Source organism: Ammospiza nelsoni, chromosome Z, assembly GCF_027579445.1.
Source record: "Ammospiza nelsoni isolate bAmmNel1 chromosome Z, bAmmNel1.pri, whole genome shotgun sequence".
NCBI lineage: Eukaryota > Metazoa > Chordata > Aves > Passeriformes > Passerellidae > Ammospiza > Ammospiza nelsoni.
Window position 1 is genome coordinate 78,944,033 of NC_080669.1, and position 20,036 is coordinate 78,964,068.

At 42.0% G+C, this 20,036-nt stretch overlaps 1 protein-coding gene across 2 annotated transcripts in view; it reads right to left on the reverse strand.

Annotated features, from left to right (window-relative positions):
- LOC132086256 (phospholipid-transporting ATPase ID-like) overlaps window positions 1-20,036 on the reverse strand; it is a 73,895-nt gene that overhangs the window by 28,502 nt on the left and 25,357 nt on the right. For both annotated transcript variants that reach the window (XM_059491775.1, XM_059491774.1), the window contains exons 4-11: window positions 15,830-15,943; window positions 13,633-13,731; window positions 12,696-12,757; window positions 11,081-11,153; window positions 10,841-10,911; window positions 9,618-9,700; window positions 5,674-5,832; window positions 4,884-4,972 (exon numbers count right to left, since the gene is read on the reverse strand). In XM_059491775.1, coding sequence (XP_059347758.1) covers window positions 4,884-4,972; window positions 5,674-5,832; window positions 9,618-9,700; window positions 10,841-10,911; window positions 11,081-11,153; window positions 12,696-12,757; window positions 13,633-13,731; window positions 15,830-15,943 — 750 coding nt within the window. The remainder of the gene's footprint in view (window positions 1-4,883; window positions 4,973-5,673; window positions 5,833-9,617; window positions 9,701-10,840; window positions 10,912-11,080; window positions 11,154-12,695; window positions 12,758-13,632; window positions 13,732-15,829; window positions 15,944-20,036) is intronic.

Here is a 20,036-nt window from a genome sequence, read left to right on the forward strand (position 1 = left end):
AATAGGGTTGGACAGCCTGAATCATAGGAAAATGTGCCTAGGGATGAAGAGGGAAAAATTATGATACTTTTACCTCAAGGACAAAGCTACATGGTGCAGAGTCTGGCAACTTGGAATTAAAAGTCCTCAAACAGCTGGGGATTTAAATCCCAGGCAGACATCTCAACTAGAGTGGTTACAGCAGCCTGCTGTATGGCAAATCTCATTAGAGGAGAACTGAAATGAGGGTCCTCAAGCATCTGGCTGCACACTTGGGAATACAAACTGCCTGAAGGACTTTACTTGGCCATTTGCCAGATGTCTAACAGTCTTCCTCACAATTTCTGAAAGAACACTAAGGATAATCCAGCAGCATACAGTCTGGAATTTAGCACTGGATATTATTCTGATGGTTAGAGGAGAGTTAATTGCTTTCTCAAAGCTAATGGTTGCCTCAGCATTTGCCCTCACAATTTGATTACATTTCCTTTGAGCAAACAAAAAGCAATACCAACCAGTGATGCATATCCTTGGGCTTTAGAGAAGCCTGTTTCCTGAAGCCTAAAGTAACCAGGGCAACAGCAACTGGGAAGTGAATTTCAAATTGGAAAACCTTACTGAAAATTTGGGCTTGCTCAGGAACACTATTTAACAGACACAAAAACATTACATAGATCATAAAGCAATTTTGATTAAAAAAGACAAGACTTTTGATTAAAAAAGACATTTATTTGGAAAATGAAGACAGAACAGGAAGAAATAAATTTAACAGAAATTAATACAAACTGCAAGGAATTACAGAAGTGTGAATATCCAACAGTAATAAAGAATTGAGAAAAGACAAAAATAAAGTCATAAACAGGTGTGTGAAAAGCAAATGTGTTAACAGACAGCCTTCCAAGACAAAGAAGAAAGGAGGAAGAAGGATTTATCTGCCCTATGGGAGATGAAAAAGGAAGATTATGTCCACTGACACAAAGCACTGTGTGGTTCTACCTGCTAATAGCATTTTCAATGCAGCAAGTCCATTTCATTCAAAGATGGAAGCTTAGAGGATAGGTTTTAACCTTTAGCAAAGTTAGTTTTTAACAATGCTTTAAAAACTGGGAAGACCCACCATCTTGGAATCCTGCTAATATAATTACAGTATTTGTACGGTAGAAATGGTGATGGTGGGGGATATAAACTGCAGTTAACTTGTCATCCTTCCTGAACAAATGATGAGAAAATAATTCTTTTGGAACGGTCTTTTCCAAACGTTTGACATAAAACAACCAATATAATAATAAAAAAGTGAAGATATGGAGTCAACAGGCTGCACAAAAGAGCAATTAAAAACCATCTTTTGCAAGGATAATCATTAGGGAGGAAATATCAGTAAGTTGGACCATTATGTAAAGGCCACACAGCAACAATCACATTAAAACAGTAATCAACCTTTCTAAAAAACAGTAATTGAGGGACAAACATAGAAACATTGATGGTAAAGCTAATATTTGTACTGCTGAGTTAATCTGTGGGAGGAAGAAAGATACTTCTTTGGAGCAATATGAATCACTTGGTGAGAAGTTCATGCCTGATCAACTCAAGTATTAATATCAAAAAAGCCACAAAAGGGAACTGCAGTGAGAAAAGGTGGCAGACTGAGTTTCAGGGGACACATTTATTTCACACATGAGCAGTAGCTTTTCCATTTAATTATGCGAAGCCAAATAAATTGCTCAGCTTGTGAAATGGAGACAATATTGCTTGCTGGTAAGGAATGTGGTGCAGTGTTTTTAAACCTCTGTGAACCAGAAATTAAAACATACTTCAATCAGTGCTATTGTAATTATAAGGATTTAAGGGTATTTGAGAGGCATGACCCACCTCCCTGCCCCAGAGGTTAAAAATTATCCATTTGCAGAATATCACAGTCCCTGTAGGAATTTCAATGTGTGATTCAGCAACAGAAATATATGTGTGGCAAGACAGGAGCTGAACTTTCCCAAGGTGTCCCTGCCCATGGTTGGGGTGCTGGAACAAGATGATCTTTAAGGTCCTTTCCAACTCAAACCACTCTGATTCAATACCACAGCAGCTCTTGCCTACAGCTGCATTTGATTTATGCACATTTTGTTTTCAATGCACTGGGCATGCCAATACTCTCACAACTCCACTCCTGTGCAACACTTGTGCTTGCACAAGGCTCACTAACATTCTGTTTGATCTGAAACAAAGGGAAAGGACCAAGCCATTAAAAGCAGCCATCGAGATTAATTTCTGTGCATGAAACAACTCTGTGCAGGGTGCTGCAATTGCAACCACAGCCCCGAAGAGAACAACATAAAAAATCATTGCTTGTGCAAGGTCATGGAGCTTTCCAGCATGAGCATCATCCCTCCTTGGTTACTGCCCATGCACTGACTGCTGAAGATCCTCTTGGTAAGGGTTTTGTAAAGAGGAAGTGACTTTTGACTTCAAGACAAACGTTGACTGTTGGACTGTGAATTAAAACAGTTTCAGTTTCTTGATTGGTACTTTGAGTTCTGCTCTAGGGTTTGAAGCAGACAGTTGTTTAAGCGGTCTTTCTCTGAAAATTTGCTCCCCCTAGCCTGCTGAAAAGCAGCTTTTGGAGAAAAAAGCATTTCTGGAGCTGGCAAGTGCATCCCCAGTGGAGGAACATTAACTTCTCTCTCAGATCGATGAGAAACACCTCCAAATGTGACAGAACAGCTATGACTGCCATCTGGGAAGGTTTGCTTCTGATTAACCCTTGTTGGGGCAGACCAGGGCAACATTTAACAGGCACTCCCTTGGCGAACCTGCTTAAACACTGCTTTGTGCCCAGAAGTTTGACGGGCAAACAAACACAAAATAACTTTGCCAGTGTTAACGTAGAGTAAGCTTCACTACATTTAAATTACCTATTTATAGTCAGACGTGGCTGCTTTGTATTCTCCAACTCAAGAGCACAATATACTGCCTGTTTTTATGACCACAATATACTGCCTGTTTTTATGGCCACACTCTGTAACCTTCGACCACCCAGTGAGCTGGAAAAACCCAGTGCCCACATCCCCTTAGGTGTGCAAAGAGTCTGGTGTTTAATGTATGACAGAGCTTTACTTAGACACCAAAATTTTAGGTTCCTTAAAAATGTGTAAAGGAGACAAACACACCCTTGGCTCCTCCAGCGCCCGAGAACTCAGGCAGAGGCTGATGCAATCGGCTGCAACTTGCTCAGTTTTTTTTTAAAACAGAGCCAGGAGGTAAATTCATCTCATTTGTTTTTATAAAGAGAGGCCAAACAGATTGAAAGTCCTGGGTGGGACCCTTGGCTTGTGAAAGGAGATTCAGCAAATCCTAATTGAACATTAAATTCTAGATTCCCAGTTCAGTTTTCCTCTGCTCTGTTTCTGTGCCCTGTGGATCCCTCCACAGCCCATTCTCCTCTCCAGAACATATCAGAACACCTAACAAAATGTGAAATTCTTCAAATGCTTGAAAAATTTTGAGTGTAAGAGGCCCAAACTTGGTTTGGTTTTGCTATCCACTTAAGAGGAGAAAGGGAAGAAAAACACTGAGGGAGACAAGCTGATGATAACTAAGCTTGATAAACCAAGACTTTCCTGTGGCAGAGATTGGTGCAAGATTATTAAAATTAAGGGCATGTCCTTACTGCACACTGAGAGCAAGGCCTCAAGAAGAATTGAAGTTAACCCTGGAGTGGCTCTCTGTGCTGTGGCACTGCTGGGCATCCCTAGGCTCACCTAAAGGACTTTTGGGATCCAAAGAAAAAAACCAGGAATACAGAGGCTGAGATGAAATGTGGAGGTTGGAGGGTGGTGTCACCCTGGAGATGTTTGTGCTCTAAGCTCCTGTGCTGAGGAGGCATGAAGCCAGAGAGGGCAGGGAGAGCTCAGGACAGCCTTGCTGTAATGCACAGACTTCTGCTGGATGCCTCCTCCAGGGCTTGTTCCAGTGCCTGGGAATGGATCCTGTCCCATCTGGCTGCTAGGGTGATCTGGAGAGCAAGGGTAGCAGGGAAGAAGCAGGAACAGTGAGCACTGACCACCAAACCTTCCCAGTGTCATAAACTGAAGGTGGTGCAACATGCATAGGAAAGCATGACAAATTTGCACTCAAGGGGAAATAAAATCTGAAGTGAAAAGCCCTTTTCTTCAAGCAACATTGATTAAAGTAGTGTCAGAGTGTATGTCTTCCTTCCCTGAGTGGCTTTGAACTCAAGCAGTAAAATCTTGAGAAAGTCTGTGGAAGAAGACTATCACTATTTCTGCCTGGAAGTATTTGCCATTTGTTAAAACCACTGATGAGCTTAACCGTCAAATTCAATCTGTTTTCCAGTCTGAGAACAGTGCCTGCTATGTAAGATTAGTGTTCTCAAATTTCCCTGCTGCTTAAAACACCAGCTTCTGAGCATTAATGAGACCATGTCTAATAATTTACCCTAACGTGTTAAGTCAGGGGCTGGCATCATGCAAATTAGCAAACTCAATTACCAAGTCCTATGCAGATATCATCAGAGATGCCAAGAAATCGGGAGGAAGAGAGAGAACTGCTAATGTTTATTTAAATAGAAAATGACAAAATTACTAGAAGGAAAAAAGGGCTTTGTAGGCTTCAAAATATTTCTCATGCAAAAATGCAGGGGGGAAAAGGGAGAGCAGAGTAAATGACAAGTTCAGAAGAAAAGTCCTTAATTCTGTCAATGTAATGGCCTTGCTTTGCAAGATGGGCTGGCAGAGGCACTGCAGAGCTCCGGCTGCTAATAAATTATGATGTACTTTTTCTTTTTATCATTAGTCACTTCTCATATCCCCCCATTTGTGTGGACAGAGAGGTGGAGCATCTGGAAATGATGAACACATCTGAAGAAAGGAAGACACATTAATCAGACTTACCACCAGCACAAGGACATTCATGAGCCGATCGATGCTTGTTCGCTTAAAAGTTGTTTTTCCGCTGTTCTGCATCAGTTTGGTGTCTGGCCCTGGAGATGAAGCACACTTGTTAATTTTAGTAATAAAGCTTAGCTGTTCTAAAGCTGATTCCCTCTGAGGCCCCGCTGTGCTTTTCAGCATAAATAACCATCACAGCTCTCATGAAGTCAGGTACACACAGTTTAAGAATGCTAGTGGGAAACTTGGGCAGAAACAGTTTAAATCATTTGGTCTGAGATTATATGGAGAGAGTGACATAAAACCACTAAATCTGGACTTTGACTCAACTCTTTTCTCTTAACATTCAACCCTTCTTTTCGTGTTTAATCACTTTTCCCAGCATGTTTGGTATTGCTATGTTATTGGTGACATATTATGCATTTTTTCACATGTCTAGAGTATAGAAACAATAGAAGGACTAGGCTCATGAAAAGCATCTATCTAATCAATAATATTATTGATGACCCTGATATTCCAATGTGGATGAAAATCATACAGAAATTATACAGAGTGTTTATTTCAATACACTTGAGAGAATTCTTAACCAAAGTTAATTGTTACAGTCTTTCTTGGTCATCGATCAAAACTCCCCTTATGTACTTTGTTGAGTGGATTTCTGAAACAAGCAAGTTTTTTCTTGTTGTACCTGGTAGAAACATAAATACTTGCTTCCTTTGTGCATGCTGGGTGTGATGTATCCCCACCTCACTGCTGCTGGGCTCTGCAATCAGCATGTCAGTTTTTTACCTACCAGCATAAATAACGAGCCCAAAGCACCACTCTGTGTTCCTGATAGTACAGCCCCTCAGCAGCATCTTCTCATTGTCCAGGGCATATTTCTCTCCCCGAAGAGTAAGAGTTCCTGTGAATTTATCCAGTTTGTTGTTTGGCGCCTCACATCTGATTTCTCCTGTAAAAAGAATGTAAAAGCAAAAATGGAAATCTTGGTCCAAAAAGATGTCATCAATACTGCATTCCCAGCTGCTCCTCAGAGAGACAATATTTCACACTCTAGTTACAGCTGACTCCTAACCCTGTCATTCCCATTCTATATCTTACAACATCTCTGATGTTCTGAGATGTTGCTTCTTCCCCATATTCATCTCATAATTGAAGGGACCACAGTGAACCTGCATTTATCCAATTCTTTGAACACAGCAATTTTTTATTGGTAGAGCACAAAACAAAGTTTCCACAGCTTCTATATGGGTGGAGAAGAAATGTTGAACCAGCAACATACTTTTAATCCATTCATAGCAAGTTCATAGTGGTAGGATGTCACTGGATAACTTTAGCTAAAAGTGCTGACATCACCTTTTTACCTATTTCATTTTCCCCCCAACTGCAGGAGCCCAAGCAAATAGAATCATAGCCTAAAGGCTAGAGAAGAGTAATTAACTGAGGTGTCTTTGTTCACTGATTTTTAATTTCATGTGTTTTATAACTCAAGTCCCAGGAGTGCATTAAAAGATACCATTACCTTCTTTGACCACTGAGCAGACACTGTAAGTGATTGAAGTATCTATTTCCACGCTTTATATTTATTTCTTGTAATAAAATGTGTTCAGATACCTCAGTATAAAAATGACTATTTAAATCAATCACTGCACCTGACATTTAAAGATTCAAAGCAGAGCCCTGTGGATGTATTGAGAACTGGAAAATACAAATATGCCTTACTGAAAGGCAATCTAAGAGTTCAGTCTGTTCACTTAAACAGCAGTTATTTTCATCACAGGCTATAAATACCTACTAAAATACTAGCATTTGCAGAGAGTACAGTTCTTCTAGCTGCTTCCAGATTTACACACCAGGCTCAAGAGACTGGAAACAAAATCCAGAGGAGTCCAGAAGAAAAGTACAGCTTTAAGTGTCATGACCATCTTCACCACTACAGATTTAAAATCAAACACTGTGCAAATGATCAAAAAAGCAGCTCTAATCTAGGGCAGACTAACCATCACACATGAAAGATAGAATAATTAGGAAATTCAGCGACACATATGGCATGAGAATTCATACTAACAACTGTGCTGCTCTTCTATTTTATCACCTGGTTAGTCCAACAAGGACCAGACCTGTGCCCCATTGTTTCTGAAAGTCTCTAGTGACCAGGCCCACCTCACTGCCACCCTCACAAACACCTTGAAAAGCACAAATGAAACAGGGTCTTTGCACTGGAACCTCGAACAGCACAATACAAAGCAAACCCAGGGCATGGTCTCCCACCAGGAACACCGAGCCCGCTGTGGGACGATGCTCCTGTGAGCACCTTGAGTGTGTCTCCATCCGCTTTCCCATAAGCAGGTGGGTCTGGGCTTCTGGCATGCTGATTTTGAGATCAGAAGGGATTAATCCAAATGAGACTGACCACCAAAGAGTGAGAAGCTCTAAAGGTCCCCCCAGGGCAGCTGCACTGAGCCCAGCAGCTCTGCAAGTGAAGGCACCACAGCCAGGCACCATGCCTCCTGTCCCCCTCACCCAGTAACAGCAATAAGAGATCTGGGAAGCATTTCAGCTGAAAGAGTTAAATAGTGCCAAGTCAACTGTGGTAAGCAGAGGGTAACTGAAAAGTATTGTTGCCTTTCTGGTCTCCCAGTTGCCCAAATCAAACAAAGAAATTCAGTGTTTTGCAAGCATCCTCCTTATCTGAATCATCAAACAAACATCATAACTCATATTAAGCATTCCACTGAGTGTCTGTATTAGCTGCACAACCCTGTCCTCTCTTCCTGTCTTAAAAAGTAATTAGATAAAGAGTTACATAAATATTTAAATATTTCTACTGAGGTTTGCTGAGGGAAATGCAAGGCTGGGTCTGATTCCAGGCACTCTTCCCAGTACACTGTCAAATATAAATCATCCTGGGAAACATTTTATTCATTTCAAGTATTGTGAAGAGGCCACTTTTATTTACAACATAAGTAAAATAGAGATTTAGAGAATAAATAAATATCCAATAAGAAAATTCTGCATTTTCCAAATATTTTTAAATGTTTTTTAATTAAGCACTTCCAAGAACACTGTGCCCTTAGATAACCATCAAGCTAAGCATGCTTGAAAGATTATCTAAGATTTTGCTTACAAATTGATAGACACTTCAGCCTGCTCAGGAAAATAATTAAGGCATGCCACTCCAATTATTAACATTAAGCATCTAACTGTACACGTAAAAACATATTTCTCAAGACCTAGAACAGCCAGAACCTTGGCCCTCATTTCAAAGAAATCCTGATGTACTGAGCTGACACTTGGCAAAACTCACACATATTATTGCATAAAACCTCAACAAAGAAGGCAAAAGGAGCTCTACCAGAGACAGCCTCAGCTATGCTCTCTGCCACATCCCCACCACTCGTCCTGGAATCATCTACTTATTTCAAAAACTTTTTTTTTCTAAAATTATTTTTCCTCTATATCTAAAAGTATTTCCTGAGAGCCTGCAATCCTTAAGGCACTCCAAGGACAGCAGCACTCATTCCACCCCTTTCCATAATAACTCCTCCTGTAGTCTTGACCTCATATCCAAGCCAGCAGAGCAGTGCAGAACGTGACTAACACCACTTGGTCTGTTCCCTCATCATCTCTCCACGGACAGATGATGTGTGAGCATGAAGTATTCTGGGTTTGACAGGTTTAGCTCCTTTCTTTGTATGTGCTGCTAAGTATTCTCTGGTATCCAGTGACAGGACACATGGGAATGGTTGAAGTTGCACCAGAAGAGGTTCAGACTGGGCCTCAGGAAACATTTCTTTACTGAGAGGGTGACCACTCACTGGAACAGGCTTCCTAGAGAGGTGTTTGATGCCCCCAGCCTGTCAGGTTTAAGAGGCATTTTGACAGTGACCTTAAAAACATACTTTAATTTTTGGTCAGCCCTGAAGTGGTCAGGCAGTTGGACTAGACAATCATTGTAGATCCCTTCCAATTAAAACATTTCTATTCTATTCTATTCTATTCTATTCTATTCTATTCTATTCTATTCTATTCTATTCTATTCTATCCTATCCTATCCTATCCTATTCTATTCTAATTTTGCATTTGGTACAGAAAACAGTGCTGTGAAAGGACGTGTTTCTTAAGCAAATCTATAGTGCTTGCCTTTAGATATTTAAAACTCAGTCTTTATTTTTTCATTGAGAGAGAAAAGGAACAGCTTCAGGGTGAGGCTTGAGTCACCTGTCCTGTGTGCACAGTTAGCCCTCAGGTCTCTGTGGTGTCTGGGAAGTGCCACTGATCAGAAGATAAATGTAATCAGTGCATCAGCATTGCTACATCAGTGTGAAAGTGCAGTGTGAAAATGTTTTGAGATCAGAACTAAGCATAAGGTTTTGGGAAAACAGTTTCCATAGTGCAGTTATTATGTGAACTCTTGTGCTGGCTTTGAAGGTGGGTAATCTCGACTTGTGAAGACAGATACAAAAGAAAAGTGTCCATCCAGAAGAATTGCCACCAAGGCAGAGTCAGGTTATAGCCATGCATGGCACCAAGACCTGCAAGCACAGAGGGACCTTTTCCTTTACTGGTGGTGCTGATAACTGCTGTACAGACTGCAGAGGGCCTGTTCTGTTTTGCTGGCACTGTTTGCAGAGAACACCTAGCAGGGGATAGTGGACAGCTTGGAAGGAAGAGTCCCAACCACTCTCTGTAATTTGGGCAAATCATCTGTAAAGTGGATTTTCCATTTATACTCACCATTGAACTCTGTCAACTTCTGAAGGTCTTCTCCAAGCTCTGCAGTGACTGTCAGTGCCTGCTTCACCTTCAGGTTTGTTTCACTGTGGTGAACATTATAAGAAAAAAACATGAACTGAAAGTCATATGTGAACTGAAAACTCTCCTTGAAAATCACTTCTGCTCTTGAGGACTGACTTCCTTAGCCATCTGATGGACTGTGATACTGTACATCTGTTTCACCTGGCCAAAGGGTGTAGATTGTCTCTTTCAGTCGCACTGACAGGCATTCAGAGGAATTCTGAGGAATAGTATCAAAGATGAAGTGGCTCTGTCTTCTTAATTTCACACAGAGCAGTGCACTCTCTACCCTGTCACTCATGATGCATTTAAATCCAAGGTATCTATGAGATGTATGAGCATGTATGAGAGCTCTGAATCTTTTCTCCCATGGTATTCTGATCTGGAAGATTACTTCAGTCCTGGGACTAGCTAGCTGGGGAGCTGGAAATGCAATGTCAAAAGAATACTGCATTAGTTCAGGGCCTCTTAGAAGTGGCACTAGTGGGTATGAAAACTACAAACCTATTTTAAGCAGAAATCAGATGAGGAAGGTCCAGAGGGCTGTCTGTAGGGTCTTGGGAGAGACACAATTTCTTAGAATCTCTAGTTTTGCTTAGTCACTCAGACTGCTGCTAGTTCTGGGCAATGCAGAAAAGGTAATGCAAACTGGATCATAAAGATGAGTCAGCTCCAGTTTATTCCAATTAATACAAGTTGCAGCCCTCTGGTTTTGTAGCCAGTTGTGTCTTGGAGTGGGCAGCATTTGGAAGCCTTTGCTGTGTGCTTGCATTGATATTATTCTACAACAGACTAAAGGCAATTACCAGTAATTCATTATGATTATTTTGCCCAGATAATCTGTCTCAAGGAAAATACTAGAGGAGAAAAAAGCAACAGCTTCTCATGGGGATATTGCAGGGACATGTGTCTAACTAACTCTCAGTGTTAGAAGAGCTGTCACTGAAAAGTCAAGTCCCCTCCTCACATGACATTTGCACTCAAGAAGCAAAAGTATCCAACAGATGACTTTATTTTCAAGATACCTATCCAAGGTTTATTCTACATGTTATGAAAGTCTTGCTACCAAAGCTATGGCAGGTGTGCCTGCAGCACCCAGGGTCCCCAGGAAGGTGGCTTTGCAGCGGTGGCAGGGGTTGCACTCCAGGGCCAGGATCACTTACCCGTCCAGCTCAGCTGTCTCAATGTACGTCAGGCTGTGTGGCTCACTGCTCGACAGCAACAGGAGATCAGCCTGAGCACAGATAGACAGACAGACTTGGCATGAATTCACACAGTCAGCAGGCATTGCGAAGCACTGCTGCCTGCGGTTACTGCCACATCATCATTACCACTGATTTTCTTGTGAGTGATAAGAGTGGCAGAGATTAGCTGTGATCAGGATAGAGACAAACGGTACTCACTGTCACAAAGTTGTTGTTTTCTAGTTTTATTATATCCCCCACTTGGACATTCATCCATTTTTGCTCCTTTAACCTGCAAGGAAACCTCTAGTAAGTAAGCACATACAGCAAATGCCTCTTAAGAAAGTGGGGAATTTAGCTCTGCTCCTGGGGTCAGACTGTAGGTGCCATCAAGACTTGGGAGCAGGGCCTGCCATGATGTGTCCTGATCCATATTAAGTTGGGGGATCACCACAGTGCAAAAAATAGCAGTAAAAATCAATAAAAGCACTGTTTGGGCTGACCCATGCTGGTTTGAGACCAACCCCCAAAACAGCAGTGCAGTCCATGTGCACTGTCCTTGTCCTTGTCTCTGCAGTGACTACTCCCTTCCTTCCTTTTCTTAAAGGGCCACTTTGCCTCAAAAAACTCTCTCTGCTTTGTGTGAGAGACTTCATCTGGGAAAACCGCAGATTATGAAAGGTTTTCTTGCTAAAAGCAAGAGTAGCCAGCTTCCAGGAAGGTCAGTGCTTGGCTTGGCTGTGCACTTGACTGTCTGAGCCATGTCTGCAGTGGTCTTCACAGCACCAAGCCAGATGTCCACACAGGAAGCCAGCTAAACTGCAGGCACCAACACAGACAAGATAGCTGTATATGAAAATTCTAGAGGTGAGAAAGATCAGTCTCAAAACAGGACTGAGACCTCAAGCTTGAACTCAGTTTGATCTTGCTTATTCAGTGTTGGTTAGAGCTGGACAGGATCTGTGGTTCCCAGGTTTTGAAAAAGGCAAAACATTATAAAATTTCTGTGTCAAAATTTGTTTCCTAGACACAGTAACTAGTACACAGTAAACTAAGAAACTGGTTTACTTAGCAGAGAGCACAAAAAACTATGTCCCTATTCTTCAGTTTCCACTTATATTCTTAACTGTTTGGTAATCTGTTGGAGTTTACACAACATACTGCTATCTATAGTGTGGAAAAAAGTCACAAAATATTTCCTAGCTGTCCACAGCTTTGTCCTATGCATAGTTGGACTCCATGGAGCTGCAAGCACATCTGTCTGCCACAAAAGCCAAAGCCTCTGCTATTTTTTCTGCAGGAAAGAACTAGCAGTACAATGTCCAAAGCACGCAGCTGAAATGTTTTGGGTACATCTAAGCCAGAAGTGCTACACACACTCAAAATATAATGAAGTGTGTGAAGGAGATATTCCAGCTTCTTAATTTGAAATATCTTGTTGATAATGCCTAGCTTTGCTTAATGCAAAATAAATGCTATGAGTATAAACGGACACAGAAGATAGCTTTGCATGTCACTTTTGGGGTAAAGAGAAAAGCAATACAAGACTCTGAAATTCCTAGTTAAACATAAACAGCCAGGAACAGAGAAAGAGTTTAGTTTTTGTCAGCACAAGGTCACAGCCATAATGCCTGCACAGATTCTGGTACTATGTCTAGGGTTCATTAATCAGACACATAGTCCAAAACTGCATGATGAACTAGTGGTGTGAAACACAATTCAATTTTAAATTGTTAGTGATCCTTAAGAATCATGCACACAGACACACAAAAAACCAAAAACATTTACTAATAAAATGCTTTTCCCTGTGAGAACTACAGCAAAAAGGACTTACATGCCATTGATCAGGACCTGGACTGGGCGGTTGTTGACGTGTTTGTCGCTTTTGTGTCGATTCTGAAAATTGGATCAGCAGGTTAAAAGGCATTTCCAGGAAACCAAACACTCAGGAGCCCTAGGCAGTTCATTAACATTTTGGATTTCCACCCAGCTGCCTGAATGGGTCAGGCAGATTAGGGTCACAACTGAGTCAGTGTCCAGCACGTGTTTATGGCAGTGACACAGAGCATAACCAGACTGCAAAGGGCAACAGGCAAGGGCTTGCTCTTGGAGAGAAGAAGGAGGGTAGAGCCTTACATGTCACTTTAGCACAGCTCTGACTCAGCTGGCATTGCTCCCACCCACCTTAGTCTGTAAACACCAGAGAAATTCATTCCTCTGCTCTCATACGGAAAGTGGTCATTGATGTTCTGGCATTGCTCCATTGGACATCAAAATCATTTTAATAATGAGAGAAAATCAGATGCTAAACTCAGTTCTAATATCACTCTGTGAAGTCAACTGGGCTTTTGACCATTAGCTTGAATGGCAGCAGACTTTGGTCAAAGCTGAGCAAGTTTAAAAAATCACAAGTGGGTTGAGCACTTGCTTCCTACCAAATTTTTTTCCATCTACATTGTACTAGATGACAGAGGATGAGTTTTCCAAAGTGGAAGCCTAAGATTTCTGTGCCTGCATCCAGACATATCTATGAGTGATGACATTTTCAGACATGCTGAGCAGTTTCAGAGAAAGTCAATGGAGCTGCTGGGCTGTTCAGCAATTTGGAAATTCTAGCTCCTGTTTCAGTAACAAACTATAGATTTTGGGGACTTAATTTCAGACCCCATCTTAGTGCCTGCCACCAGCTGAGTTTAAGCAGTTTATTTCAGTTACTGTGCTGAAGAATCACAGACCAACTCCAAAGTACAGGTCAGAAATACAGATCTTACAAAATCATCAATGGCATCCTTGACTCCTGATACAGCCAGCACCAGCACCAGGGGCACCACTGTTGTAAACCATGCCAGTGAGGAAATCTGAGGAATCAACTGTAGGAAGAAAAGATCTGAGTTAAGACATTTCCTGCCAGTTCGGAAAATCACTGTTTCCTAATCAAGCTGCAGACAACATCTTTCTATGATACCTGAATATAGAATAAAGACACAAATGTAGCTCCATCCCTGATATGTGATCCGCCCCCCTCCAAAGGTGGGAGAGCCAGGGAACCCATGTTTTCCTTCCAAAACAAGCTATAATTAAAGTTAGAAAAATTGAGCTGTCAGAAAGTGTAGTGGGTTGCTCTTTATTGTTGTTTGCAGAATCAAGATTGCCAAGTCCCCAGGGTATTTCTTTGGAAGTACTGACATAGGCAAGACTGCTGTGAGGGACTCAAGAGCCGTCTGAGCAAAACCAGCTGTGCAGAGCCCTCAAAAGCTTCTGTTCTTTGTTTCAGTAGCTTCTCACATTTTGCTGAAGTAAATTTTGCATCAATGGACAATGCAAGCTGTTGCCAGGGCTGACCTTGCTGTCCCAGGAGCAGCACAGCCGCTTTTGTTTCCTACATCTTTGACAGTGAGAGGGCCAAAGAGTTGAAGGTGGTTCTGTTAGGCTGTCAGTCAAGCAGAGGGAGATGCCTCATCCCCACACAGTTCTCCCCTTCCTCTAGAAGTGCAGCACTAGGGGTGGAAGCAACGTGAAACCAGCATTAGTGTGTCCCTCAGCTTGGATCTGGGAATTGTCAATTCCATGTGCGTTGTGAAATTAACATTTATGCACTGTCATAGCCCAGATCCTACAGGCACCATAGCCCTGCTCAGCTGTACAGGCTGCAACTGCTGCCTTCTCACCTCCCTTGGAAAATTCATGTCCCACTGCTCTGTGACAAAGGAGGGGGAGACAGAGACCCCACAGCCTGCCCGTCATATCCACTCCTGAGGCAGGAATAGTCCCACAGGGATGGAGTGAGGAACATGTAGACTAATGCCTGCCCTCTTTAGGCTATCTTGATGTAAAGAAAAAGCTGTGTGCTCTTATATATAGTCAACCCTAGATGGCCTAGCAAAACACACAGTGGAATAATTTAAGGCAAATACTTTGAAATAGTATGAATTTGACAGACAAACAGCTAGAGTGCAGCACAACAACGCAGGAACTGTGCTCCCAGCTCAGCTGAAAAGGAACCTTCTCTTGAAAAACATAGATGCACTGTAATTTCAAAAATTCATTTCCTGCAAATAAGCAAAAAGGATCATATGTAGTATGCTGAAGGCTTAACCACATTTCACCTATGCTTTTTTGAGCTGAAATTGAAAAAAAAAAAAAGCATTTGAGACGTTATTTTGCAAATTTGTGTGCAGTGAAATGATCAACTTTAAAACATTAAGCTTGAAACATAATCAAAATTACACCCTTCTTTTGATAATGTGTATTCTGATATGAGTCAGCAATGGCAGAGTACACAGCAAGGGGCAAAGGGGCAGAAATCCTGATATCAATTTATCCGGTGCGTTCAGCTTTCAGGGTATCATTAGCAGCAGGGATGAGCAAAGTGCAACACAATGCCATTGCAATCCACAGGGTTAAACAGCGCTGCCAGGGCTGACACTCTCCATACTGGGCATCTCCCTCACCCTGGAGAGGGGAGCAGCATACCCAGCTTTATGCAAACCTGCCAAAACCTTGAGCCTTGCTGATGTTAACTCCTTCCTTCCCAGGGAAACACCACAGGTTGCAAATGTGGTGTGCTTCTTGCTGTTTTCCTTAGTGACTGCCTGTGGATTTTACCTTAAAATCTGTGGGTAAGACACAACTTGGCTTTACACTACAGGATGAATAAGTAATGCAAAACTGAGGACAGCCAGGAGCACTCAGAGGTAGACACAAAGGGACAGTAGGGCAGGGCATGAAAAAGTTGCACAATTTGTTGAAAACTAATTAACTTTTTTTCCTTCATTTAGTTCAAACCCTCATATAAAAAGGTAAAAGAGAAAATTGCTTTTTTCTGCCCTACTTTCTATGTACAGTAAGATTTTACTAAGATGCTAATTCACACCAGGACTATAGCTTGCACTTCATTACACCTGTCAAACATAGACTGGCTTTGATAACAGAGAACAATCTGCTGGAAACAGCACAGTGATTTCATACCTGCAAAATCAGCAAGAAAAGGAAGTAAGCATTGGCTATTCGCTGAAACTGCTCAAACAGGTTGAGAGGCAGGAAAGTGAAGAAATTGTATTTCGATGTTTTAATTGAATTGTTCTGTAGGAAAAAAAATGAAAATAAGGATTGGTAAAACAGGAAACAAAATTACAGCACAACACATTTCAACTGTGTCTTACTTGCTTATATTTAGCAATAGCACTGTTCCCAACAGCAGCTCAAAAAGCGTTTCCTTTTCCCCCATACAAGCATGCCAAATCTAGATAAACAGAGAATTCCTCTTGGAATGGGCGAAAACATGATGCTTGGCTTATGCCAGTGCTGCTGCAGGTATGTTGTTGCTCACAACACCTTCCCTTTATTAATAGTCTTCTTACTTACACAGTGCACATAGAAAATTGAGAACTGTAACCAGAAGACAGCAATTTTTCTGATGCTTTTTGTCAGATGCTTTGAAATACCCATTGGCTAAACAACCCTACTGGAGGTACACGTCCTCCCAGGAGCAGAATATGACTTTATTATTATCATTTTCAGCTCATTCAGCAAACTTTCAGCTCAGCAGCTTCAACGGGTGGCTTGTTTCTACTCCACAAAAATCACTTGGATGTGGTGTTGTGCAAACAGTCACTCACACAAGAACTCACTGTTTCAGTAAGTGAGCTGCAGCTTTGTTCCCTATTACCAGTTTCCTTTTCTAATTTCAGATGGCCCCTCCAGCCACAAGAAGTGGTTACTCCCCAGTCTGTCTTTTGCAAAGCACAGAAAGACCTAAGCTTGATATTGCAGAATGGGGTATTTTCTTAACCAATGATGATTGACCAGTCTGGTCCAATATGTGCCACCAGCCAGACATGTTTCAATGCATCCTACTGACCCACCAGCTGCTGCTGTCCCTTTAGTTTTCAGGTGCGCTAGACCACCTTTCCATATGATGTTTAAAGGTCCAGGTTTAGTTCTGGAAGGATGAATCCCCCCTATTGTGAGAACACCATAAATTTTTCCCCCTAGAGGGTCTCCAGACAATGCCCATGAACCCCCTTCCAGGGAACCTAAGGTGTGACAGCACAAGGAGGCAGACATGAAGCACACCTGAATTCCATAATAAATATGCTGGTTCAACAGGAGAGAAAATGGTGATTGTGGTATTTGTAATGGCCTTTAGATATTGGTAAGCTGGTGGGAGGACAGAAACTACTAAGTATGAATCACAGCCCACTTCTTATCCTTGCATTAATCCGGGATCTCGACATCTACACTGACATGCATCAGCATGTTTCCAGCACTAAACCAATTATTTCAGGTTAGCACTGAAAGGTATGTGTGGGGGAAGCTATTCCATTTTTGGCAGTTACTTGATTTCTCTACCTTCAGACACACTGTACAGCGGATGTTCTTCAGCATTAAAATCAGGTTTTATCCCTTGGACAAGCCAAATGAGTAAATCTCTAAAAGGGCAGAAATTAAAACAGCTTTTGTAGAAAAGCTAGCCAAATCCTCCTCTTGACTGGACTCCAGCAAGAAAATATATTTATCAGTGATCATCATATATAGAATATTGCCTGTCTCCTGGTATCATGCAGCTACCTGCAAGTGTGGTTAACTCTGTCTATGCCATGACGTGTAGTTAAATTTGGTTTATTTCAAAATCCTTAACTGTGGGGTATGTGTTGTGGACAGGCTCCATGAACGCTGCTGAAACAGAAGCAATGGAAAAACAGCATCCTCCGCAAACCCAGCATACTAGGAACTAAATTGCTTGACCAGACTGTGTCCATCAAGCACACAGTCTAGCAAAATTTTTAATAAAAGCTGGATCTAAATAAAGAAATCTGCCCACTATTCTGAGGACAACTATTATGACCAATTACTTAAAGAAAAAACAGAAGATTGTTGCTGCAGGAAAAAGTAAATGCAGGGGACTTGACCTTTGTGCGTCAACAGATTTCAGAGGGTTGCATATAACATGGGAAAAACTACTCAGTAAACACTCAGATAAAGTTTATAGATCTTTGCCTGCAAAAATCTCAGAAGGGAATAAGAAAAGAATGGGAGTGGTTTATTTCAATTCCTGCCTTCTATTTCTGTCCATTAATTACGTCAGGAAAATCACTGAATGAACCACAGCCATTCATTTTATTTCCTATTGCCATTAGGCATGGTAAAAACCCCAGACATAACAACTTCCAAATGCTTAACTGCAGGAATCTGGATAGTCAGTGTTTTCTCCATAGTTGTTCAGAATCATTATATTGTTGGGCACATACCGTCTTTTGGGACACTAGGGCACTTTAGACCTGAGGATAAGGACAGGGAGTATTGTCATGAATCTTCTCATTTTTCTAGAATCTATAATTAAAATTAATCACCAGAAAAAAAGAACTTGTAATTACTATAAATATATCTAATTAAACACATAACTTGTTCATGGACCTCAGGGGCTAGAGGCATAGCAATAGCAAATTATAATGACAAACTAGAGAAAACTTCAGCCTTTCCAAATCACAACTCTGCATTTCTACATCACAGATACCGCTGAAGCACTATGCAAGGTATCACATAATAATGGAAATATAGAATGGTTTGGGTTGGAAGGGGTATTAAAGATCATCTCATTCCAACTATCCCTGTCACGGGCAGGAACACCTCCTACCAGACCAGGTTGCTCCAGCCTGGCCTTGAACAATTCCAGGGATGGGGCACCCACAGCTTCTCTGGGCAATTTGTGCCAGTGCCTCAACACCCCAACAGTAAATGATTTCTTCCCAGTATCTAATCTAAACCCACCCTTAGTTTGAAGCCATTCCTTTGCCCTGTCTGCTACATGCCCTTGTAAAAAGTCCCTCTCCATCATTCTTATGGGCTCCCTTCAGCCACTGGAAGGTCACAGCTAGGTCACCCTGAAACCTTCTCTTCCCCAGGCTGAGCAAACCCAATTCTCTCAGGTGTTGATTATGTTTTCAGACAATACTAGAGGGCTGTGTACTTTGGCAGCCCAGGCTCTTGGCCAGCTACAGGGAGATGTCAACTGGCCTCTGCTCTTGATTTTATCCTCTTCTGTGATGCTTAACATCATCAAACCCTGTCACTCTTTAGAGCTGGACCAGACCCTGACTCTGGGGTGGGAGGGGTGCTACAGGAGCCTGCATCACTGCAGCGCATTAAATGGTCCACATGCAGCCATCATTTCACAAGCAATGCCTCTAATACATCATCTGCCTCACTGTGCCCACACTCTGCCTTCAGTGGGGAAGACTCCCATAGAGAAAAAGTCAAGGAGAGGAATAATCTTTTTAACAGCAATTAGGTATTGAGAGGCCTTACTGAAATTTCTAATTTTCCTATAGATTCATGAAAACCAACAGCTAAGAAGAGCAGTTCTATGGGCTAAGCACAAAGATGGGGATGGGGAGCTTTACATTTACTCCCTGATCTGCCCCAGAGCTCTGGTTGTGTGAGGGCAGTCCCTGCATGCACCTGTGTCCTAAATGAGCAGGTCTGAGCGTGGTTACCCACAGGCAGCCTGGAGCTCTCCAGATGCGAAGCTTGACACCAGAGCAATGTTGTCTGTGGGTGAGGGATTATTCTCATCTGCTCTTTTCAGGGGCTAGATTCACACCTCCTGGAGGTGTGACTCCACCAAAATGCTGTCCCTAAGAATAGTGCTCATCTCTCCACAGTTACACAAGTCCAGATCTGGTGGATGAGCTGTTACTTTGGGGGTGTTTTCAGAAGCCCGCCTGTGACGTCCAACAGCAAGCAAAACTCAGCAGATGGCTCCTACCTTAGATCGCTGAGCAAACAAATCATCTCCTTGCCATAAAAGTCACTGGAAATAAGAGACACTGATGCTTTTGTGGCTAGATTACCGGGGCTAAAGTGTATGGCAAGGTATTGACCCACTAAATTTATACCCCTGGCTCAGTGATATAATAGTTCCCAGCAGCTGGACAACCTAACCCCAAGTAAATTTTAGCAAGACTTTGGTGACCCCACAGGGAGGTGTTATGTCACAACACTTGGCAATTCTGTTGGTACTTGTGTAGCACAGACCAATGGAACAGCTGAGCAGCAGAAATGTCCTTCCCAGGTGTTTTGGTAAAGCCTCTCTGAGGAGGTGGCAGAAGTGCAATTCCATGGCACTCCGTTTAACTGCAGCAGTGCCATTGGAAAGAACACAGAAGCCATAAGC